We start from the raw sequence: 25,662 nt of genomic DNA, 5'->3' as shown, positions 1-25,662 counted from the left end.
GTCATTTTATTCCAAAGTTCAAAGCAATACTGAAACTAATGAAGACATCTATGTAACAATAAGTTTCATAACAGATTATTGGCATTAATATATTATGACATTGATTCTGACTCGCCTCTTTTCAATGTACTTACAAATTTATCTGGAGATGTATTTTGGCTTTCTTTATTAATCATAGGCTATAAAACACTGCTTCAAACACTGCATACACATCTTAGAAGCTTAGAACTAAAGAAAATCTTGAGTCATAATCAAGTCTGAAATGATGGCACACAGCTGCTAAGCTTGTTAAGTGCTCCAGCATTTAACTCTGTCTGTCTCAAAGTTAGAATGTGTAATAATAGGAATTTTTGAATCCTCATTTTATAGATGATGAAACTGGGGCTCAAAGAGGTTAAGTAATTTACTGAAGACCATACAGCTACTGAACACCAGGGCAGGAACCAGGCCAATATGACTACGAAGTCCCAAGAACAGCTTTCATCCACTTTCTGAGAAGGAGTAGACATGGCAGAAAGAGTGAAAACAAAGACCAATTGGCTCAGCATAAGAAAGACCATCCTAACCTTAGTATTCTCAAAAGGAAGAGTAGGGTAGACTTCTATAACGTCACTAAAGAAAGTGTTCATGTAAAAGCTTTCTAACCAGAGAGAAACCGTTCACACAGAAGGTTAGTGTAGAATGACATATGAGGCTTTTAGAAGGAGAGCGTCACGAATCAGCTAGAAGGTTAGATTATATTACCTTCTAAGGGTCATTCATCTGGGAGATACTCTGCGTATAGGTTGTGGAGATATAGCTGACTCTGGCACTATATTAATTTGCTGCCCACTCTAGGGCTGGAAATACTGCTCAACTTGATCCAGATTTTGAAAAGGAAGTCTTTACTTATAATATCTTCAAGAAAATATAAGTGCTTCTATCATCCTGGGGAAGGGAAGGCTTTCCTAACCATGACACCAAAGTAAAAAACCATAAAGGAAAAGGATTGATAGATTTGATTTCATAAAATTAAGTTATCTATATGAAAAGATACACATTCCATAAGCAAAGTTAAAAGCTAAGCTAGTTTTTAAAATGCAGATTTCAAAGCAGTAAACAAAGATATATACACTAATAGAATGAGAATAAGGAATGAATATTCATCAGAGAAAAAAACGGCCACTGAACATAGAAAAATATTCAGCCTTACTTAGTTATCAAAGAAATGAAAGTTAAAATAAAAATGACATAGCATTTTTGCTTTTAAAATTGACAATGACTAAGAAAATGATAATACTTAGTACTAGTGAAAATAAGTAGAATGGTGCATTCTCCTACATTGTTGCTAGGGACTGTAAATATGCAGATAGATTTCTTTAAATTGAAGTATAGTTGATTTACAATGTTGAGTTAGTTTCAGGTGTACAGCAAAGTGATTCAGCTACACACAACACACACACACACACACACACACATTCTTTTTCAGATTCTTTTCCCTTATAGGCTATTATAAAGTATTGAGTATAGTTCCTTGTGATATACAGTAGGTCCTTGTTCATTATCTATTTTATACATAGCAGTGTGTATATGTTAATCCAAACTTCTAATTTATATCTCCCCCACCCCTTTCCCCTTTGGTAACCATAAATTTGTTTTCTATGTCTGTGAGTCTGTTTCTGCTTTGTATGTAAGCTCATTTGTATCATTTTTTAAGATTCCACATATAAGTGATATCATATATTTGCCTTTCTCTGTCTGACTTACTTCACTTAGTATGATAATCTCTAGGTCCACCCATGTTGCTGTGAATGGCATTATTTCATTCTTTTTTATGGCTGAGTAATATTCCATGGTATGTATGTACCACATCCTCTGTTGGTGGACGTTTAGGTTGCTTCCATGTCTTGGTTATTGTAAATAGTGCTGCTATGAACACTGGGGTCCATGTATCTCATTATCCCAACCTATCCTCCTCCCCGTCCCCAGCCCAAACATCCTTTGTTATCAGAATAGACTTTGTTATAAAGGCAAAAACAAAACACCGACAAATAAAAAAAAACAATGTCAGCAACAACAAAAAGCATGGTCTTTGAATACACACATTACCAAGATTTCACCACTTACTTTCATGGTTCTTTTAACACACACACTTGGTAAGCAGTTGGAGATGATTTCTGATTACTTAGTCATTCTCGATATAAAAATAAAGACTGGAAAAATAGATGCAAGTCACTTTACAGTTTACAGAGCACCACATTATCATATTAGGATCTGATAATGACCTCAGTGGACATTATTAATTCTGTGAGACAGCTGAGAGCACTGAAGTTCTAAGACGTTAAGTGACCGGCCCAAGGTTATTTTAGTTAGTGGCCAGGCCAGGGCTCTTACTTGGGTTAGGGGTTGAGGCACTAAGTAAAAATAGTCCTGGTGTGGAGATGTCAAATCCATTTTTATAGCCCTCACATCACTAGCAGTAAAGAAGAGTAGCAGGATAAAATCGTATCCATGTGTCTATTTTATTTATTTTGAGTTTTCTTACTTTTATTTAGGTAAAATTCACATACTGTGAAATGAACCATTTTAAAGTGAATTACAAAATTCAGTGTCATTTAGTACATTCACAATGGTACACAACCACCACTTCTATCTAGTTCCAAAATATGCACCGCATCCCAAAGAGAAACCCCAGACTCACTAAGCAGTTGCTCCTTATTCCCCTTCACCCCAGCCGCTGGCAATCACCTATTCGCTTTCTATCTCTAGGCACTGAACTATTCTGGATTTTTTTACATGAATGGAACATGGAACATTTTGTATCTGACTTCTTTCACTTAGTATAACATTTTCGAGGTTCATCCACTTTGTCGCATGTATCAGTATTCCATTCCTTCTTACGGCTGAATAATATTCCACTGTATGTGTACACCATAATTTGTCAGTGTAGTCATCCACTAATGGACATTTGGGCTGTTTCCACCTTCTGGCTATCATAAATAGTGCTACTAAGAACATGCAAGTACATGTAAATATTTGTTTGAGTACCTGTTTTCAATTCTTTGGGGGTCTACATGGGTTTCCTTATTTTCTTACATATTTTACTTATATCTAACTACAAGAGTACAGGATATTTATTGAAGAAAATGTGGAAATTAAAGGAAAAACACAAATAAGAAAAATCGCCTAAGGGTAATTAAAAATATCCTCCTCCAGAAAGGATATTCTATAAACTTATAACCCAATTTTTTCTTTCCTCCCGATAAACATGGATTATTAGTTTAGAACTAGGCAATAAGGCCTTCAGCAGGCAGTGAATATGGACTTTGAGAATCTGGACTTCGTAGTCAGAAAAATCTGGATCTGAATCCTAGTTCTGCCATTTACTAGCTGAGTCACTTTACGTCTCTAAGCTTGTTTCCATGGCTAGAAAATGGGCATAATAGTACCTACCTCACAGGGTTTTGATGGCACATTAAATGGGATGGCATTGTGAGTAAAATGTCTCGTACAATGCCTAGAACAGAACAGGCATTCAGGAAGGATTAGCTGGAATAGTACTTCCCACACAGGGATTTTCTAATACCACCAGGAAGTGAGGTTCATGAGAGAGGACCTTTGTGTTTTCACCACTCTGTCTTTAGCACAGTGCCTGGTGCACAGCTGGTTCTCTATAAAAACTTGTTGAATGAATAAGTGTATATAGGTGATGGGAAAAGGATTAGAAACCTGGGAAGGATATCTAGGAAAACACAGCTTGCTGAGTTCAGAAGACAAGTAAAGGCCATGGATAGAGAGAATTCTTGCAAGTCAGCTGGAATTCTACACAACCATATTCCAATGACTGGAGTGGATCAGGACTGACTTAGGGCCCCCAAAATGAAATCATTTGCAGAAAATAAGTTAGTCTTAGTTGCAGCAACTGGGGTCAAAGCTAGGAGCCCTCTGAGGCATGTGGTGAGTTGAACTTCCTAAGCTGCTGGACCCAGCTAAGGCTCAGAGCATTTTTTCAAAGCAAATGAAGCATTTGATGGAATAAACCCAAACAAAGAGATATTTAAGCATGGGGCCTTGACAGGAACTGCCCTGAAGTAATATCGCTTGGAACTAAGGAGATGATTAGTGAGCTTCTCAGGGCCCTACAGGAAATCTTGCCTGGCACAGGAATGCACAAATTTCCAACCTTGTCTAAGAGCAGTTTCTCCACACTTCACTGCCTCAGAATGATGTTTGTAATGGGTTGTAGAGCTCACTGCCTGCTGAAGGCCTTATTGCCTTCCTCCTATTGTGGGTCCTTATCCCAAGCAAGGCCTTGCCCTGTTTCTAGACTGACTTCTCCTAAAGTGCAGGAGGGCTAAAATGGAGTTGTAGACATGTAACCTCCCAAGAAACTGGCCAGAAAAAATGCAGTGCTGACCCCTACCTCAGGTGGCTATTAGCTGGGCCTAGTGAGGGAGGGTGTGAGAACCTGTTGTTCCAGGGTAACTGTCTGTTTTTATACAGCTATGTTTTCATACTTCTCCTTTAAAGCACCTATCACTGCTTCAATTAAATGATTTTTAGTATATGTGCATGTGTAAAATTAATTGTTAAAGTCTCTCTCTTCCACTGAATTTAGGGTATCTGAAGGCAGGACTGTTTCTGTTTTGTTCACTATTACATCTTCAGACCCTGGAAGAGACCTTGTCCACGGTAGGATGCAATATACATTTGTTGAGTAAATGAATCTAAGATATTTTATTACAAATTTCAATTCAGTTTGGAGGCAATCAACTATATTGGGTAAGGACATGTGTTTGAATTCTGGTTTCACAGCTTCGTGACTTTGGGCAAATTGTTGAAACTGCTTATATTAGTTTCCTGGTGTTGCTGTAGCAAATTACTACAAACTCGGTGGCTTAAAACAACAGCAATTTATTTTGACCCAATTCTGGAGGCTACAGTCTAAAAGCAGGCAGAACCCTGCTCCCTCAGGGGACTCTAGGCAAGAATCCATTCCTTGCCTCCTCCACTTTCTGGGGGCTGCCCTGGCATTGCTGGGCTTGTGGCTCCATCACTGCAGTCTCTGTCTCCATCTTCACATCACTGGCTCCTCTGTGGATCTGTATGAAATCTCCCTCTGCCACTATCTTCTAAGGATACCTGTAGACAGTTAGGGTCCACTCGGATATGTAGGGTGATCTCATCTCAAAATCCTTACCATCATTTAATTACACCTGCAAACACCCTTTTTCTCAATAAGATAAAGTTCACAGGATCTGGGGATTAGGACACGGACAGCCCATTACATTTGTCTAAGGCTTGGTCTTTTCATCCATAAAATAGATGTACTATCTCTTAGAACTGTTATGCGGATTAAATACAACAACACATGTAAATCACTTTATGTGTTCATGGCACATTAAAAAACTCTCAATATTTGGCAACTGGTAATAGCTGATATTCATAAGGCAGGAAAATATTACTCCTCATGGCCGCATAAAAAAAGTGATGGAGTTACACCAACTCATTCAGACATTTTCAGAAGTATGTCAAATCAGTATCAGTATCAATCTATCTATCTCTATATTTATTTAATCAGGGCTGGGACCTAGCTCAGCCCTCTTACCTATGTCATTACATTCGTACTCATGACAACCCTGGCAGATGAAAAAAAAAAACAAAAACCCCCCCAAAAAAGTAAAGCTCAATTTTTGAGAACTTGAGTTAGCCACAGCACTCAAATATAAACCAAGGACTTCTCACTCCAACCCCCGTTCTTTTTTCTATATTACCTCAGAAAATTAAGGACAGAAATGGAGAAAGTTCCAACCATCTGTACCTGGATAAATCACTTGTTAGAACACCATGGTAAGACTACAGGGTAGATTAGCCTAGAACTCTGTAATAGTGGCTCTCAAACTTTGCTGCACATTAGAATCACCTGGAGAGCTTTTAAATCCCTCAAATCCCAGATTGTATAGAAGAACAGTGAAATAAGAATGGGGGGACGGGGGCGGAATGGGGAATAGACCCAGGCATTAGTAATTTTTAAAATTCCACAGGTGATTCCAATCACAGCTGAGGTTAAGACCTACTGCTCTATCAGTGGGCCTCAAACTTTGGTGAGAATCAGAATCATCTGGGAAGTCAGTAAAAATACAGAGGCTTAGAGTCTAGTCTGCTTCAATGAGCCTGGGTCTCTTCAGGTGATTCTGAGACCAGCAGTGTTAGAGGACTGTGACTCTAAAGTACCTTTCAACTCTGATGTTCTGATTTTTCGCACTCACTCATTTATTTATTTATTCAAATACCTGTACTAGAGTTAGAGCTACAGGGATGCAGAAGAAAGACCTAATTCCTGATCTCAAGACGTTCACAGCCTGGCAAGCTGTTCTCGTGGCTCTCAAAGCACTCTCCACAGTGCCCTTCCAGGTTGACCCTCCTGCTAGAATGGGTGAGCCGTGAGGGCTTTGCTTGACATGAAGAAGATGCTTAATGCATATTTCTTGCAAGAAGAAAGAAGAAGGGGAGAGAGAAAGAAAATATACACAGAAATCAGCATCCCCCAGCAGCGTGGTGGGCAGAACCACTTCCTCCACAGAGTAAGATGTGATTTCCTATAGGGGCAGGTGGGGTCAGGAAAGGTTTCTTCCTAGTGATGAATCTGTACAGGGTCTTTAAGGATGACAAAAGGGTGGGGAGGGTACTCTCATCATAGCAAACAGCAGAGTTTGCACAGCAGCCTGAAATAGGATGGGGAACAATGAGCAGTTGGTTCTCAAGCATAGCAAGCAAGAGTGGAGGGGGCGGAGTGGTGGAGGCCGAGGTAGGAGCCTGAGGGCACTTTGTATAATCTCTTCTCCCTCCCTTGTCAAGAGGCCTCTAAGTCCAAAAGTCCCTGTGAGTCTTTGAGCAAGGGTTGACCAGAGCCATAGGCCCAGGACTACAAAGGCCTCCTATAATCCCTGTGAGCAGGACTTTAGTCCACAAGTTTCTAGAAGCACCTTGAGGCCAAACTCCAAAGCTATTTCTGAAGTGGGTACTCAGGGAGGTTCTCTCGGCAGGCAGGTTTAAATCCAAACTAAGATACCAGGCAAGGACAAAGCTTGCCTGGGAGCATCGAGAAATGCCCTTTCTGCTGCTTCCTGATTATTTATGAATCCAAGATTGTGCCTTGTCTTTGCCAGGAATTACTGAAGATGATACCAAGGGAGTAAGGAATCTGAGACCCATGATGGGAGGTAGATAAATCTCTATCTTGATTCTAAATGGTAAAAACAGGAGCGTAAACATTTCCAAGCTTGTTCGATTGCCCCTCTGTCTCAACTGGGTGGTGCTTGCCATGAAGGGGGAGCTCTGTGCTCCTCACTCAGCTAAGCTTGGCCATTTGCAGAACACCCTTGGGCCCCAGGCCTCTACGCTGAAGGCCCCACTGACAGCAGCACACAGGGGAGGGGAGGGAGGGCTGCTGGGAGGGACTGGTACCAAGACCTGGAGCTAGAGCTGGAATGATGGGCTGGATGGAGTACTGAGTGGGAAGACTGACCCTCTCTGCCCCAGTGGTGGTGCCCAATGGCCAACTCCTCCCCTTGAAGCAGGCTTTGAAGGATCAAGATTGACCATAAAGGTTCATTTCCCCTCCATTTTATGACAAAATTGCATAGTTCTCATCTTGGTGGTTCCCTTCTCTAAAGTGAATGGACTTGTCAAGTAAAGAGGATTAACAAGAGTCCTGGAGAGAGCAGCTTGGTTGAAGAGGAAATGATTTCCATGTCATGTGCTTCCATGCTGGGTTCCAGGCAAAGGGACTGAAAGCTTGTTGTGAGTTAGTGAGGGATAAAGTAGACACCCCTGCTTTCTTATCAAGAAGGGATTTTTCTCACTGCTTCCAGGCCTAGACCAGATTTTTTTCTTTCTTTTTAAAATCACTATAAAGGAAAAGGAAACTAACTTTGGATGATCAGGAAAAGCTTATCTGAGGAGATGACAATTATGTCAAGATCTGAAGGAGGGGAAAAGCAAGAGAAAGGGGATTCTGGGTAGTGCCCTTGGTCAGGAAAGCACTTGGCTTGCTAGAGGAACATAAAGGAAGCCAGTGTGGCTGGTGGAGCATAGCCAGCAGGAAAGAATAGTGCAAGGTGAAGTCTGAGAGATAGAAGCAACACTGGATCATCAGAGCCCTGTTTGAATATACCCAACTACGGCCCCGAAGCTGGGGTTTCCTGACTTGTTCTGGGGTCCCATTGCTGTCATTTATGTAACCATTATCGAAGTATAAATCTTCTGTGCTTTGGACTTCTAACCTACAAAGTTTTTCTCCACAGGAGGGAGATTACTTGAGATATTGCCTTTCTCTGAGAGTTAATGATCAGCTTAGAATCAATAATGCTTATCCCTTACACATAAAGTACTTGATATATTTTTAAGCATCACACATATACAAAAAATCAGTTTTCAAAAAATTTCTTTTAATAAAAAGCAGTTCCTAGAATGTTAAACCTCGCATAGATATGAGAACATGTCCTCATGTTGCAAGTAGGAAACACAGGTTAGATTTACCTGAAGTTCTAGCTGTTGTTTCGCTAGAGAAGTACCTTTGAATAGAATTATAATGCAAGTGACATGTGTAATTTTTAATTGTTTAGTAGCCACATTAAAAGGATCAAGTAAAATTAATTTTAATAATATATTTCACTTAATTCAATGTACGAAAAATTATCTTTTAACATATAAGCAATATAAAAATTATTAATAAGATATTTTAAGTCCTTTTTCAATGGAATAAGCCATTGAAATCTGGTTTGGGTTTTACAGTCACACTAAACTCATTTTGAACTGGCCACATTTTAAGTACTCAGCAGCTACAGGTGGCTACCATAATGGACCTGCAGCACTGAAGCCTCCAGAACAAGAATTGATAACTCCCTTTTTACAGGTGAGAACACTGAGGCCCAGAGCTTAAATGACAGGTCACTGACCTGGTTGTGCACTGGAGCTGGGACTAGAATCTAGGTTCTTTGTCAAGTGCTCATTCACTGGATCATACTACCCTCCCCTTGGGAATAAGAAGGGGTGGGGGTAAGAGAATTACCTGAAATGAGCAACTATCTGTTCTAGAGACTGTGGTGGGACTTTAGACTCTATTTTACACTTTGGAGTGATACCACTTCTCCCATTTTCCATATAAGGTTACAGAGGCTCCAAGTGCTTTTGCGATTAATAGTGGCAGTATGATATCAGTCCTTTAAAGAAAACGATGCCATCAATATTAAGAAGACATTGCATAAGGCCAAAGGCTGCTGAACTTGGGCTGTTTTAAACACCACAAAGCTACCCCCAGCAATTCCCTCAGAAATTCCTCCAACCAGCTACCAGTCCCAGGAGGACTACTCTTTAGCTTGCCAAATACCAAGTCTCCTGATCTAGTCCATCCCTCTCTTACCCCTACACCCACTGTCCCTGCTCCTGAAACATACTATTAGGAGTACAAAGAAAGGACTCAGCTGTCCCATGAGGACTAGCTGTGAACCAAGCTCCAAGGTATAGACCAGTCAATGCTATTTAAATAGACTCTTTATGTACCAAAGACAAATCAAGTAACAGAGAGCGGGGGGACAAGAGGAAGCAACCACTCCTGAACTAGAAAACCTGGTCACAACCCTTGATGGTGAGCTATGGGGTTGAGGCCAGCACGTATCTGTCTATTGCGACCATGCAAGCAGCTGTCCTAGGGCACAGCACACATGCAACCCACAGATGTGTTTGTTGGCCAGGAAAACAATCTTAGGTGATAGAGATGAAGGCCTCTGCTCCACAGGTGAGCAAAAGGAAGCTCAGAGTCACAGTAACTCCAGAGTTCATGCTCATAAGAACCTTGATACATGCTTCCCTACCATGTGTAAAGCTCTGAGCTGGTAGAGAAAGCCAGCTCTTAAAGAAGCAGAGCAGGACGAAAATACCCCCAAATCTAGTCTGTCAGCACAGAGAACTGTTTGCAGTTGGAAAGAGGCCTCAGTATTTTTTTAAGTTGTAGGCTCCCTCCCTTTCTGCTACCTACGGGTGCAATTTCCAGTGCTTTCTCCAAAAGAAACATTTGGCTTTCTATAGAGAACCTCTGAGACCTCATGTGACTGAAAATGGAAGAGGGGGAAAGAGGCCCTCATCATGCCCCACCCCGAAACCTCCACAGGGAAGCTGAGGTTGGGCCCCTGTAGATCGATTTATTTTAGGAGGCACTTGCTTCTGAAGCATTTGTTTCAGAAATTACCCCCATGCCCCATCAATAGTAGCTTTCAACGGCTCTTCCCGGGTGGCCTTGTCTCTTTTAAATTTCATTTCCTGTTGGAAAGGATAAACAGGTAACTGTTTAATGCCACTGACTGGACTCATTTAACAGAAAACCAGGACCAGCGTGAGGCTGGGGAGCCAGAATGGGATTGATGGGTGGAACAGAGCAGGTCGGTGAAGAGAAAGGCATTAAAGAATACCAAGTGACGGACTTTTATTTTACTGCTTCTCCATGTGAGGGAAATTGTCCCACTGGAGGAGGGATATGAATGCAGGGGAGACAGTGCAATCAACTGCCATGTTGGACATGGATCCCTGGACTTGGTGTGGAGTTCTTGGTGGGAATCCTGGCACCGCCACTCACCAGCTATGCCCTTCGGCTGAGTCCTTTAACCCTCATGAGCCTCAGCTGCCTATCTGTTCTGCTGCCCACGGTGGTGTGAATTCAAATGATGCCTTCACATGCTCAGCAAGGGCCTCACACCTAGTAGGAATTCACACTAGTTGGCACAGATGGCATTGGAACCCCTACCATTTAACACGTTTTCCACTACACACCAGGCACTTGGTTGGGCAATAAGAGCTGCCAATAGATAAGAGAGACCTGACTTTAAAGAGACGGGCACAGAATCGATGATGTCAGTACAGTCTGGTAAGGATTCTGAGCAAGACAGACATGGGGTCATATGGTACCCCACATATTAAATGTTTCGGGGTACTGTTGATGGCATGGTCAATGGGGTTGATGAAAGGATTCGTAATTATCTGTCTCTCCCTCTAGAATGCAAGGTCCACCAAAACGAGAACACTGGTGGTCTTATTCAGCACTATGCCCATTAGAAGCACTGCGGGGAGAAGCGGGTGAGGTGATGCTTAAATAAAGGAGTCAGCCAAGTGAAGAATAAGGTTAAGGACAATACAATCAAAAGGAACTGTATGAACAAAGGCAGAGAGACTGGAAGTATAGAAGGATATACTTAGGGAATTAGAGAGGCAGGTTGTTGAAACAAAGAGTACAAAGTATGGAGTGTAGGGGTGAGGTGAGAGGACCTGGCAAGGGTAAGACCATAGAGAACCTTGTTTACCAAACTAAATATGGTGCTGGTGTGGGTGAACAGCCATGTGGGGGAGGCCAGAGTGGGTGGCTGCTGACATGGGCTGATTTAACAGGATCTGAAACATTCACTCCAACCCTAATATACGCTTTCCTTACAAGCTTGCCAAAATACCAATGATTTTTTTTTTTTAACTACCAAGCCCAAAGTAATAACCATATTAACCAAAAACAGCTGTTACTTCTTAACTAATTAGTTTATCAGATTTGTTAGCCAGATCAATTTTCACAACCACCATGTGAGGTAGGTACTGTTATTATCTCATCTTACAAATGAGAAGACCAAAGCACTGAGAGGTGGAGTGGCTTGCCCAAAGTCACACAGCATGCAGGTAGCAGAGTCAGGATTCAAACTTAGTCACCTTTGCTCCAGGGTCCATTCTCTGAACTACCATATTATCTTCAATCTGTCTTCTAGTTCACCATTTCTCTCTTCAGCTGAGTGCAGCCACTGTTTAACCCACTTGATGAATTTTTAATTTCTATAACTCTATTTTTCAATTATAGAATTTCTATTTAGTTCTTGTAAAATGTCTACTTTTTGGTCATATTATCCTGTACTTGGCCTATGGTTTCTATTTCCTCTTTCACCAGGAAACATTTTAAACATATCTACTCTCTCAAATTGGTCTATTGCTTTTAGGTCCTAAGATATGAACTTCTCCATGTGTTTTGTCTGACCCTCACTAATGGTGGCTTTTTTTCCCTCTCTTGAACACACTATAATATTTAAAATTACTTAACATCAGGAGTTCTGTTGTTTTGTGGTTTTGAGTTTTTAAATTTTGTTTTTGGTGGGAGACCCATACGTGCTGGGCTGTTGAGACGTTTTTTGACAATGATTTTTGGCTTTAGGCTGTCCGCTGTCAGGATCTCATAGTTTAATCAATTCCAGACCAAGTTTTTACATTATCTTCTTGGTTTGTGGCTTGTGCACTATAAGAGAAGTATACCAACCCCATACCCATGGAGAACACAGGTTGGGGTTTTGATTTCTTGTGGGTGATCCCAGTGGCCCAGGGTGGTTGATAGACTTCCATACCAGATCCTTGGCAGAATTTTCCTTATTTCATGCTCAGGTCTGTCATTCCTCATTGACAGCCTTGGAAAGGAGTTTGTTTCCTATGGCCTCAGCTCTCATCCCTATAGGATTCTGAAACTCCAGTCCCTAAGAACCATACATACTTCCCATGTTTTCATAGGACCTTTTGTTTCATTCCTTCCCACTGAACACTGCTTGTTCTTCAATTCTGGCACCTGGAGATTTCTCCTTTCTGCATACAAGCCTGGTGATGGATTTTTTTTTTTTCCCCTTGTGTATTTACACTAGCATCTCTCTGTGATTGGGAGGAATGTCCCTTGACAACTCAATATGACCAGAAAGTTTTTCTTATGCCTTTAGATATCAGTCCTTCTCTCTTGGCTCTGAGTTCATGGAGGACAGAGACCTTGGTCTGACTCAGACTCATCTTTTTTTGTTTTGTTTTTTTGGGTGCGTTGGGTCTTCATTGCCGCACTCGGGCTTTCTCTCTAGTTGCGGCGAGCAGGGGCTACTCTTGGTTGCAGTGCGTGGGCTTCTCATTGCGGTGGCTTCTCTTGTTGCAGAGCATGGGCTCAGGCGTGTGGGCTTCAGTAGTTGTGGCACGTGGGCTCAGTAGTTGTGGCTCATGGGCTTAGTTGCTCTGCGGCATGTGGGATCTTCCCGGACCAGGGCTCGAACCTGTGTCCCCTGCATTGGCAGGTGGATTACCACTGCGCCACCAGGGAAGTCCCTGATTCATCTTTTGATCCTGAGTCTTCAGACTGTGCCCAGGTCAGAGTCAGAAGCAATAATGAATTGATCAAAATGAGTGAATAAATGAATCAATCAGCTTTCGCTTTCATTCTAAATGGGAAGTAAAGACCACATACTAATTATCTTCTAGAGAAAGAAGACACCAAGAACCCCTGGAAAGCCATCCATGCTCTCTGGAAGGCCATGCTAAACAATCAAAGGAGTTTGGGGACTGCCTTAGTTCCACCCTTTGGCCAGTAGGTTCTACTACTTGACACTACATGACGCTACTTTCTTGAAGGGCAACAGCTGCTAATTACAGTGCTGGTCTGCTAGAAATTCAAAGTCTGGCAGGCTAGGTAGTTGACTGGCAGCTCTGCTGCCTTTTTAGCACATACTGATGTCCTTCTAGAGCCGTAACTGGAACTTGATCAGTAACAGGTAGTGTGCAATGATATAATTTTTTCTGTTGGTGCTATAAGGAGCTTGCCAAGTAAGTTCACATACTTGAAAGCCCCTGGCACACTGCATGGCACAGAGTAGGCACTGCTTTAACATTTAGTATGCTTTATTTCTTCTTTTCCATTAAAAAAAAATCCACGAATATTTGTTGAAAAACTACTGCCTCCTAAGCATTGTGCTTGGTGCTGCAGATGGAGAGGCATAACATGCAGTCCCTGTTTTAATCCTTAATTAGAAAAAGAATGTCCAGATCAAATTTGACAATAAAAAATGATCCTAAATGTCCTTTGATTTAAGGTGAAAAGACATCTCACCTCATCCTGCCACACTAAAATGCCTAAAGAGCATAAGCAGCAAAGTAAATTTGCCCATTACTGTTTTATAAAGTAACATTCTCATTCCTCAGAGAGGAAATCTAACTCCCAGTGAATACATGAGCAGACAAAAGACAGCTGATCATAAAAGGCAATTTTTGACAATGATTTTTGAGCTCCTTTTATCACTATAATCCCAGAACCTAAAATCATGCCTGAACTAAAGTAGAAACTCAGTAAGATTGTTGAATGTATCTGTATATATATAGAGAGAGATGTGGCCCATACATCTATATGACTACAGTGTGACTCACCTGTCATTCCATACATATTTATTGAGGATTTCCTATGAATGAGAGTCTCTCCTAGATTTTTTAATAGAGACAGGAAAAAAGGAAAAGAACAAAATAGATATCCTACCTCCAAGGAACTTCCAGGTTTAAGGGCGAGATAGACAAGTATGGAAATCACCATGATATAACATAGAAAATGCTAAGAGAAGAACAGAGAAAAAGACTATGGGGGTTCCAAATACAGAAAGGCCACTTCCCGCTGAGGGATTAGATAAGACTGTGGCTAATATAGACTATATGCTCAGACTTAAAGGAGAAGTAATTTGTTGCCCTGTAGAGGGGAGAGAATGGGGACTGGCCAGGAAGGAAGGGCAATTCAGACGGAAAGAACAGCTTAGACAAAAGTAGAGAAGCAAAAAAGCACAGGACATGTAAGATGAAATAGAAACCCGGCTGGAGATGCATAAAAGGGCATAAAGGGGACTAAAGAGAAATACACCTGAAGGGTAGGATGAGCCAATTTCAGGGATTCTGAATGTGTCCTGATTTATCTTCCAGGACATAGGATCTCTATAGAGTAGCCAGTGCTTAGCATACGGCAGGACTTAATGAATACTACAACAGACTCATAGCAGGAACCTGTTCTCCACGTGCACACAGGAAGCTGCCATCTGTATGCACAGGCAATTACAAACATTCCAAATTCTCTGTCCTGAACCCTGCAAGCACATCAAATACTCACTGTAAAAGGTCACCCAGCAAACAGCTCTGATCAGTCCTGGCTCAGGCAGAATCAAATCCTCTAAATAAGATCCACTAGATGCAGTGTCAGGAAGGTCAGAAACTACCCTTTTTCACATCTTGAAGCACTTTTACCATGTGGAACATTTTAGGGGAAGAAGGAAAAGGAAAGAGAGAGAGAAAGAGAAAGAGAGAGAGGAAAAAAAAAAAAAACCTTTCCAGAAATAATAGAATTCCAAGTAATTAAATGTTAAATGATCACAGTAAGCAGGGAATTTATTTTGGCCCCCGCCTCCTTCTAGTGATCTAAAAAGCAGTTGATTTCAAAGACAGCCATGCCAGGAGTAAACCTGGCATTTCATGCCTCCCCTTCTCCACCTCCACCCCTACGTGTCCCCACTGTGTACCTCTGTCGAGCTCACTTGAAATGTTCCATGATGAGGTAGGCACTAAGTCAGCAGTGACTGACAATTCTGTTTCTGAAAAGAAAAAGAAGGGAGGGGAAAAAGACAAGGGCAATATTAAATATAGTAACTTATGGGCTGTTAGAAGCATTACAGGAGATTTCCAAAGGCCCTGCCTTCCAAGAGAAACCACGCGGTCCCATAGCTTAGTACACTTGAATGTCTGCTCTACTTGCCAGGCAGAGGTGCCTGCATTATAGAGGCTACCCAGACAAACACACTGGAGGCCAGATTCCAAGTTTTTTTTCTTTAAAGCACAGGCTTGAAAATTAAAATACAAATATTTCATTGACGAAAAACCAAACCTACAGAAATGACCAAATACCATCAAACACAAACTCTTCCTTTTCTTGTGAGAAGACATGTCTTAGATTAATATAGTCAATAGTCTTCCCATGAAACATGAGAACAGCATGTTTCCTGCTGCTGGCTTCATTTGTGTTTGTGAATTGATAGCATTTCTATTAATAGAGAAATCGATTTCTCTATATTGAAACCTTAAGTCAAGACAAATGAAAGCTAAATATTTGAATATGGAGAGTCATTCGTGGTAACCCAAATTCAAAGATAATTTTCAAAACCACTATAAATTAAAGCAAACGTGCAAACCAATAGTCTAAGGGACATGATACACTATTAAAATTTTAAAACTCTTCAGTGATATACTGTAATATACAAATGATGTTTTTGTTTTTGAAAATTTAACCCATGACACCATCCTACTAGCACATTCTAATAGGATTGCACTAACCAATTGTTAGGTTACACACATACATGCACGCAGACACACATACACACTCACTGCATTACAGGACTTTAGTGCTAGGCAGGATCTCAGAGAGCCCAGAGCCTGGGTCGTTAGATCTGTGGCACCCATGCCATCACTTCCCCTTCCTTCAGACATCATTAGTCAATTATGGCCCTTTTTGCTTATTAAACCTGGGGTCTGCCTTACAGCCTTTTCAACACAGTACTCTAGGTAGTCACTGAAAATGGATCTGTGTTGGAATGCAAGATAAACTTTAGTAAGTGGCAGAACTGGATTTACATCCAGGTCTGCTTGACTTCACCACACACATACCTCCTGGCAGCCCATGCTGCCCAGTCCTCAAGTCTATGAAACCGGACTTGTTTTTCACCATACCTCTCTCTGGCTTCACCTTTTCACCTAGATAAGCACACTCTCTACATTTCCTTATTTACTGATGGGGACCGTCTGCCACATGGCCATAGAAGCCACAACCCGTCATCAGTGAGCTTTGCCAAGGACAGGATGTTTACCCACTGAGACCTTGCAGAGGCCACTTCTAGCTTGTCTACTGGGTCTCCAATCAACCTGCCACGTACAGCAGAGACAAAAGGTTGTTTGGTTTGTGCAGGCCTCCTTGGCTTGTCTCTTCCCCTGTTCAGGTGGGAAAAGAAAGCAGGTGGGAAAGAAAGTACACAAACCACACGTACCCTTCCCACCCCAAACAGCCCCAGTCACCTGCTACATCCTGAGCCAACAACAGCATAGATTCTTTTAAGGGGAACTGAAGTCAGATGAGCAGTATGGCAGGGATCTTACAGCACAGAGAATTCCAAAATATGAAGCCAAGAAGGAAAATCTGCCCAGGTAAGAAAAATACTTAGCACAAAACCACGATGGAAGACAGTGCTTCTGTTATCAACCACTTGTCCTCGGAATGGGTATTTCATGCTGGTGATTTCACGAGGAAGTGCTAATTGTCTACATTTTGGAACCCTCCATGTGTGATTCCAGCTGCAACTCCACGCTGACCCCCATCCTGCTGCCACCCACTTTGGCTCTTTGAATAAAGGCCCCTTGTCGGCAGTATTTTGGGCTGCTGTGGTTCCCCTTATAAAAAGGCTCATCAAGCACTCCAATACTCAGACTTTGGGGAGCTTGGGAATAGAAGCATGGCAGCCACGGCAGCAATTCAGGCAAGGGAGCAAAGAGTGGGAAGTGGTGGGATTAAGACAGATTTTGACAGCATTTACATTCAATATTTTCATAGCTTCATCTTACTGCTGCTCACAGCTAAATTGCCAGAAACATAGGTTTCACTTTACAGTGTTAATTTTATAGAAAGTTAGCTACATGTCACTTGGTTTTTCTAGCCTGAATTTGAATTGCTGATTGAATATAATTTGAGACTGATGACAAATGAATGGATTCTTGGCACTGCTAACAGTTGAAGTTGTTCCCCATGTGTCCCTAGACACTAATTACCACTGGGTTCTTAGGCTACAGCAAAGATAATTTCAATTCACAAGCTCATTAAGTGATTGTGATGATTCTGAGGAATTTTGTTCTCAGACTCCAGATCTATTCCTCGAGATAACAACAGGTTCAGCTTTTCAGATAAAATGATAATAAAAACAGATAAAATAGATAAAATATTTTAAAATATGAATAATCTCCCTGAAAAATATTGTCTTCTAAGGCCACATTTTTTTAAAAGAAAGGCTGATTATTTAATGTGAAAAGTTTAATGTTAGTAGTCTAATGTAGCCCCTCACAAAAATGATGTTTAATAAGGTTCTTCCCTCACCTCCCGAAAAGCAGGCTGAATTTTAAGCAAGAAAAATTGAGCACATCTCAATTTGAGAGCCCTCGATTCCAGGGTCAGCTGCAGCTTTAGAGAGATGCGACCGCCAGTCTTGACCCTGCAGGATCTCCACTAAAGGGTTCAGCTCCTCTCTTATTTTCTTCACCGTGGCAAAAGGATGAGATATTTAATACCAGACTAGCAGCCTCTCTGTGTGTAAAATTTATTGTGGTAATGGCAAATGTGTATGTGCCAACTGGGAGACAGTAGAATATTTACTGGAAATACACATCTACATTAAGATACTAATTTCTGCCACTTACTAATTTTGTGATCAGGACCAAGTTACTTAACATCCTTTGACCACTATGTTCTCATCTGTAAAATGGGGACAATAAAAGCCATCTCACAGGAATGTGGTAAGGACTAAATCACATTATGGACCAAAAGGGTCCTGCACCAAAAGGGTGCCCAGCATAGAGTGGACACTCAAGATCTTTCATGCCTCCCCTTCTGTCTAGCAAGGCAAATGGGCATACGCCGTGTGGACATACTCCAGTTAGCGGCTATATCACTGTCTAGGTTTGAAATGATGCATTTGCTGTGCTTTTAGAAAGACCCTATTTTGCATGCCTTACTAATCCCAGCCAATCTTTTCATTTTGTGAGGTTTTCCTGAATCGGTCAGCAGTTCTCTTAGAACATCAGTGTTTTTATGTGGTTTTATCCAATTTAAGCAAATCCAGCATGTTTGAGAAAACTCCAGCCCTTATCTTTCCTGACCTCTGCAGGAGGGCAAGGCATTCTTCTCCCAAGTTGATCAATAGGAGCTATTATCTTTGCAGTTTCACTGATGAGTGACTTTTTGGCACTGATTCTGCAAACATAGGGTTTTGGTATTAAAGCCTGAACAGTGGGAGTGTTACTTGGAGGGAGGGGGAAAAATAATAAGCCTTGAATCCTCCTCATTGATAAAAGCCTGTGCTCTCCACGAGGATCACTGGTTTGTCTCAGCAGTTGGCAGGGAACAACCCCATGTTCACAGGATGCAGAAGCTCTTCCAAGAAGCCCCTGGCCATGCCACACCCTGTATTCTGATCCAGTAACAAGCTGAGGTTACACAGGCACAAACCAGCATTCTCATGAGACTGGTGGCCAGCCCAGTGGTCAAGAAAGCCAAGTGTGAGGGACAAGTGGCTGCCCCAATGCCCTTCATGACCAGTGACACTGAGTCCTGCAGTGTTATATCTGAGTGGGCCTTAGAGGCCCAGGACTTATTTAGCAAACTATGTTGTTTGTTAGTGGGTTTTTTTGCTGCTTGTGAGTCAAACTTTAATAACCACTGTGGGGCGTTTTCCCCACAGAGTTAACAAATTTATAACTTTTTAAAAAGGGGTGCATGTTTTAATGTGGCAATCGTATGTGGATCCTTCTCTCCTTAGATATAAAATAAGAGTGTCATGTGATGTTATATGCAGTATTTTAATTTCTTACAAGTTCAAGTAACTCATAACTCAAGCCTAAGGATTTCTAGAGGCGTCCTTATAGGGGACCTTGGAGGATCTGGGGGTACAGAGGACAAGGGGCCCAGGCTACAGCTCCTCCTTCAACAGGAACAACTCTACATTTCTCTGTGTTACATATTCAGGTGTTGTGGAAAAATGCGCCGACGTTTTAAACAAAAAAATTTTAAGCCTCTTATCTGGTACAGTCTCCTCATCTGACAGATGAAGAAAGTGAGGCCCACAGCAGTCAAGTGACTTGGCCAAAATCACAGTCCTAAGATAGAGCCAGGCCTTAGAGATGACTTAGAAATAAATGCATGCTTCAATAAAATAAATTTAAAAGAAAAGAAATAAATGCATGCTGCCTTCCCATTGCCCTTAATCTTCCTCTCTCTGTGTCCGTAAGAGATGATATGTCTCCTTAGAAGCTGAGTTCAGAGAGACGCACAGGGAATATCCAAACAGCTGGCATCAGTCACACAAAAGGGGCGCACTTTCTTCTGTGGTAAAAGAAGGACTCTGCTCGTGATCATCTGGGGAAAGAGGGTGGGAGGGAGGTGAGGGTGCAATGGCTTCAAGTTCTCTGGTAGGCAGCGTTACTTTAGACACAAGGATCTCAGCCTTGGTTCCTTCCTCTCCCCAGCGCCTCAGTGGAGGAGAAGCCCATAGCCAGGTACGTCACCTTCACCAAAGGCACCTGTTTGGGAAAGTCAGAGCCTGCTCTCCTTAGAAGGGCAGGCAGGCCACATTCCCCAACAGCGCCAGGGGGTTAGTCAGCCTGGGCATTGCTCTCACCCTAGGTTCACAATCACCCCACATCTAGGGTCCTGAATGAGGGGGCCCCTCCACTCTGGGACTCAGTTTATTTACTGAGGAGAGGGAAGTGAGAGCCTCCCTTACCCCCTGTGGGATAATCATGAGTGGAGAATTACTACGTTCAGTGTCTACAACGACCTAATCCTCAGTGACCTCAGATTTGGATGTCTGATATAATCTTCAAAATAAGTTTTCAGTACAATCACCAAGAAAGAAGACAGCACAGTCCTGCAACCTTAAACTGTTCAAATACCCAATCACACCACCTACACTGCACTATGAAATGATATCTTTTTTATAAAACCTACAATGACTTCGTAAGTAGCACAATTACTGTTCATGTGACAAAGCCACTAATTTGTTGAAGAGAAATTTAAAATATATCAAAATTTGTGGTATTATTCATATTTTTATAGAGAGAGAATTGCAAACAAAACAAAACAAAACAAAATTTGTCCAGGTTTTCTCAATGTCTGAGAGGATAACACTCAGAGATCTTCTCAACAATTCCATAAGGTAGGTATCATTATTAACTCCATTCTATCTAAGATTGGACAGCCTGAGGCAGAGATATTAAGGCACTTGCCTACTCAGCTTGTTAGGGTGGGGATGGAAATTATGGTCAAACCCAGGAGGTCTGACAGCAGAGCCAGTGTCTCCAATTGTGCCAAAATGGGGGTGGGAGGGAGGCAATGCCAAAAGACATACCCACTGCTCTCCAGCTTAAGCCCCCTTCAGCCCCAGAGGACCCCAGTGAACCCTAAGTTCAGCAAAACATCATTTGAGAACCAGTACCAGAGGCCACACTCCTCTCCCATCAATGCTTGGTTCCCTAATTCTAAAACCCCCAAAAGATGGTGAGAGACACAAAGGGAGGAGAGGAAATACTTCTTAAAACACACTTAAATGTCTTTTTTCCTTTGGAAATATTATTTCCTTCTTTAAATCTGTTGAATTAATATTATGGATCATACACAGTTCTTGTATTTAAAGGAATTATGTTACACAAAGCACCATAATGACACGTATCTTCTTTAAAATGAATAGAAATATTCTTGAAAACTATCTTACTTAAAAGCCACCATAGTTGTGCTCTTTTCCATGGAACTCTGGAGATTCACTCACTCATTTACCCATTCATTCATTCAATACATGTGTATATTAGCACTTTCTATGCATAAAAACTGGGATGAAAAACCTTGACCTGGTCACTAACATTTTTTGAGAACTTACAGTCTAGTGGGAGAGGAGTACAGGAACACAATTATAAACAGTGTCCCAGGGCAACTACAGAAATGGTCTCCCCTTCCCACAAGTCATTCCTCCCATCTTGCCCCAATCAGGCTACAAACACCAAGAGTATTGAATAAAATACCACAAGAAAAGAATATAATGCATAGCTGAGACTGAAAGAAAAGGACATTCTCAGGTGTCAGAAAGGAAGAGAACAGTAAGTAGAAGCTGATGCGGAAGATACCTGTAAATACAGGTCCTCCAGGCTGGGGGCTGCAGTAGCAATGCTCATTGGAAAACCAACACGTGGCCAGAGGGAGATCTGGGTTCTTGCCTAAAGCCTTTACGAGAGCCTGGGAGAGCTCCCCCATCTGTGGGAAGGGGCTGGAAATACTTCCCCCAAAGGCCAGAGAAGCTGCTAGAACCCTTGAGTCCACCCAGGACATGGGTAGGGTGGGGGGAAACATCCCCACAAGAAATCAAAAGGGTATATAAAGACCAGAGAGGTCGCATGTACCCTTCACCCAGTTTCTCTCCAATTAAGCTTATGTAATTATGGTATTAAAACCTGGAATTCAACATTGTTATAATGTATGTGTACAGTTCTCTGTCATTTCATTACAGGTGTAGATTCGTATAACCATCACTGCAATCAAGATGAAGAACTATGTCATCACCACAAAGATATCCCTCATACTACCCCTTTAGAGTCACACCCATCCCTCTCCTCCAAACCATTCCTAACCCCTGGCAACCACTAATCTGTTCTCCATCTCTATAATTTTGTTGTTTCAAGAATGTGATACAAATGGACTCATACAATGCCCTTGAGATCCACCCAATTTGTTGTGTGTATCAATGGCATGTTCTTCTTTACTGCTGAGTAGTATTCCATAGTATAGATGTACTATCACACTGAAACCATTCACCTCAGACATTTGGTTGTTTCCATTTTCTGTGTATTAAAAATAAAACTGTTTTAAATGCACTCATAGCCTTTTGTGCTAAATAAATTCTTTATTTCAGTAAGAGGGAAGCTGGATCTGGAAGGAAGGGGCAATAATGCAAAGAAGCAACAATAATCAAACAAGTTAGAAAATATGTTAAATAAGCCTTGACTCTAAATATAAGTCTGTGATAAGAGGTAAAACAGAAGTAAACAGAAGGTTCCAAGGCAGCACTGAGGAAGAGTACAACATCCAGTTTGGAGAGGGGAACCCCAAAGGATCAGAGGGTGGGAAAGACTGCTACAATCTGAGAGGAGGCCTGTGTATTAGAAATACTATGATACACTAAGGGAAGTGCACATAAATCAATAATGGTCATACTCAACTATACAGGAGCAGCTTTTTCCAAGAGGGAAACTAATAGTAATTTCAAAATCCAGGGACTTCTAGTTTTTTTGTTTTATTCTCCCCCTTAAAGAGAAAAGGAAACACCTCAGCTAATTACTGGGGAGGCAGGATCTTCTTAGGGTCAGTACGAAGTCCTAAGAGAAATTTCCAGATGACTCTAACCTTGATCTTCCCCAAGGAGAAGTTCAAATGAATGGACCCAAAGTTAGCTCCCTCATTCACCCATGGTGCCACTAGACTCCATGGATGCTTAGTGCAACAAAACAACTAGTTTATTTCTGGCTTCAGAATAAGTTGGCAAAGACAGAGTAAAGAAAGGAGAAAGCCTGCTGAAAAATGCTTAGCCCAGAAATTGGTCTTATATCCCTACAGGGGTTTTATTTCATTTCCTTTCGGGTGTTGCAGACACTTCAGATTTCCAATGACATCAACAAACTTCCCTCTTTTCTTCTGGTTTCCACTTGACTGATCTTTCTTATATGATTTTCCCCTCAAAAGTGCCTCCTGGCAAATTTTCCTTCTTATTCATCCTGCTGCGCCGTTTGTCTTTGTGCTCTGGGGTTTGCCATTTAGTTTCCCCCTTTGTATGGCCCACGCACACTTTCATATTCTATAATCCATTTTGCAATAAAGGTCTATTACTCTGTAATTGCCCCTGGTCAATTCAAAGTCACCTGCCTCTCAAAAGAAACACGAGATCCAAAAAAGATGCTTTCCTTGCTGCAGTTCCATGACAGCTGAGAGTTTATTCTTGAGTCTTGCAAAACAAATGAAGTCTTGGTTAAGTCCTATATACAGCAGGAAGGAAGTTAAGGTGTGCTGGGTGCTTCCTAAAGCCATAGTGTATTAGTATACAGTTTGGAAAACTAGATGGCCAAAAAGGATTTCTTTAAAAACTCCTTACTTTCACCTGAATTTTAATGTGATCATATTCACTTGTTTGTTCATTAATTCATCCATCCATCCAATCATTCATTCATTCAACAAATATTTATGAAGTACTTACTCTGTTCCAGACTAGCTAAGTGCTAGCGAGGTGCTGGGATATACTAGTGAACAAAAGACCATTCCTTACTTCATGGAACTCACTGTGTGGTAGGGACACAGAGAAGTAAATAAAGAATTAAAGTACAGTATGATAAATGCTGTGTATGGGGTGGAGGCTGGGGAGGTGGGGAGGTAAAGGGACTCAGCACAGTCTCGGAAGATCCTGTCCTGGCTGAACATTTTGGTGATGAAATTCATGTGGTTTATGGAGAGCCACATGCTTAGATAGACATGAGGAGCCTGAATAATCTATTTTTTTTCTTTGAATAGAACAGAATTTATTTCTGCAAAAAGTGAACAAAGACTGAGACCTCTACAGTGGGTATGTCTTCGCTCATCGTAATCACATAACTGCCCTTACCTGCAGAGCTTGGCTACTAAAATGAGTCTTCTACTAGAAACAGAAAATGTCTCTCCCAGCTTGAGTGATTTAGCTCCAGCCCTGTATACTTCCTAAATCGATTCTTCAACCAGGACTGGGTCTTTTGTGCCTTTATCTCCTTAGCAACGTATATATCTGCTGGGAATGGAGGGTTAGTGTAACCTGTCTAAGAGTTTCTAAGTTCCTTTTATCTTTCTAATTTACACTTGGCTCTGGAATGAGAGAAAATAACTGTCCATTCAACACAATACTACTCATGAGCTAAATGACTTCTGCTCTAGCCAGATCAGTGAAAAAATGGAATATATCAAACAGAATATTTGATGCACAAATTTCATCTCCTTGAAATAGCGTAATACTGACATCAATAAAAGTTTTCTCGTGCTCGAACCTCAAATAGGATACCTCTGTTTCCTACTTCAAGCTATGTTTAAATCACAGCAAAACAACTGCAGTTCAATAGGAAAATATAATAAATCTGCTAACTCAGTGATATTCCATTTTCTACTGAAAAGACAGAAAGACTAGAATTACTCTAATTTTCTACTTTACAGTTTGCACTCAATGCTATGGTCCACATATTCTTCGGCCATCAGTGAGTAAGGGTTCTTCCTTTCACTCTGCTTGCATAGTAAGCTTCTTGAGGGAAAAGATCATGTCTTGTGCTTCCTTTGTGTCCTACCTGGTTCCTACACGATCCTGGAACATGCTAGATGAGAAGCAGCAGAGCAGAGGGATGAAAGGGTCAAACTGACTTTAGAATCAGACATGTTCAAATCCTGGGTCTGTCACGTACTAGCTTACGACCTTGGACAAATTACTTCCTACCTCTAAACCTCAGTTCCTCATTCATAAAATGGGAACAATAGTAATGAGCTTGCAGGACTGCAATGAGGATTACTAGAAAAATATTTGAAGATGAGTACAGTGCCCAGCAAAGTAGCAGCTATAACTAATTGGTAAAGACTTTTTGACTTACTATAGATACAACTTCAGGGGTACTTAATGCAGTGATTCCCAAACCCAGCTGAGGAGTATGTTAGACAAATACAGATCCTTGGAGCCCCTACCCCTAAACTACCAAATCTCCCGAGGTGGGTCTTACATAAACTAGCCTAGTACTGGTTCTCTGCAACCCACTAGTTTAGGGAAACTCATATAATGATATGCCTGCCAAAAAACCCAAACAACACAAAAAGGTTTAAATGAACTGAGAAGTTTAATGTAATTTAAGAATCTAGGGGAGAGGGAGTTGGCAGACTAAAACTGAACTCTTGTTTTTGTCATAAAATCCCAAAGCAGTCAGCAATCTCAATATTGAGACAGCCCAGTGAATATTAACCAAGGGCAAAAGTGATACCGC

General features: G+C 41.4%; 1 protein-coding gene across 1 annotated transcript in view; it reads right to left on the bottom strand.

Moving 5' to 3' along the window:
• ROR1 (receptor tyrosine kinase like orphan receptor 1) overlaps positions 1-25,662 on the bottom strand; it is a gene marked incomplete at both ends in the record, with an annotated part of 413,713 nt that overhangs the window by 167,410 nt on the left and 220,641 nt on the right. Inside the window, one exon of the mRNA XM_079698342.1 lies at positions 15,354-15,425. Coding sequence (XP_079554468.1) covers positions 15,354-15,425 — 72 coding nt within the window. The remainder of the gene's footprint in view (positions 1-15,353; positions 15,426-25,662) is intronic.

The sequence above is a fragment of the Hyperoodon ampullatus genome (genome assembly GCF_949752795.1).
Source record: "Hyperoodon ampullatus genome assembly, chromosome: 2".
Lineage (NCBI taxonomy): Eukaryota > Metazoa > Chordata > Mammalia > Artiodactyla > Ziphiidae > Hyperoodon > Hyperoodon ampullatus.
Note: the sequence above shows the minus strand (reverse complement) of the source record. Positions and strands in the feature narration are given on the sequence as shown.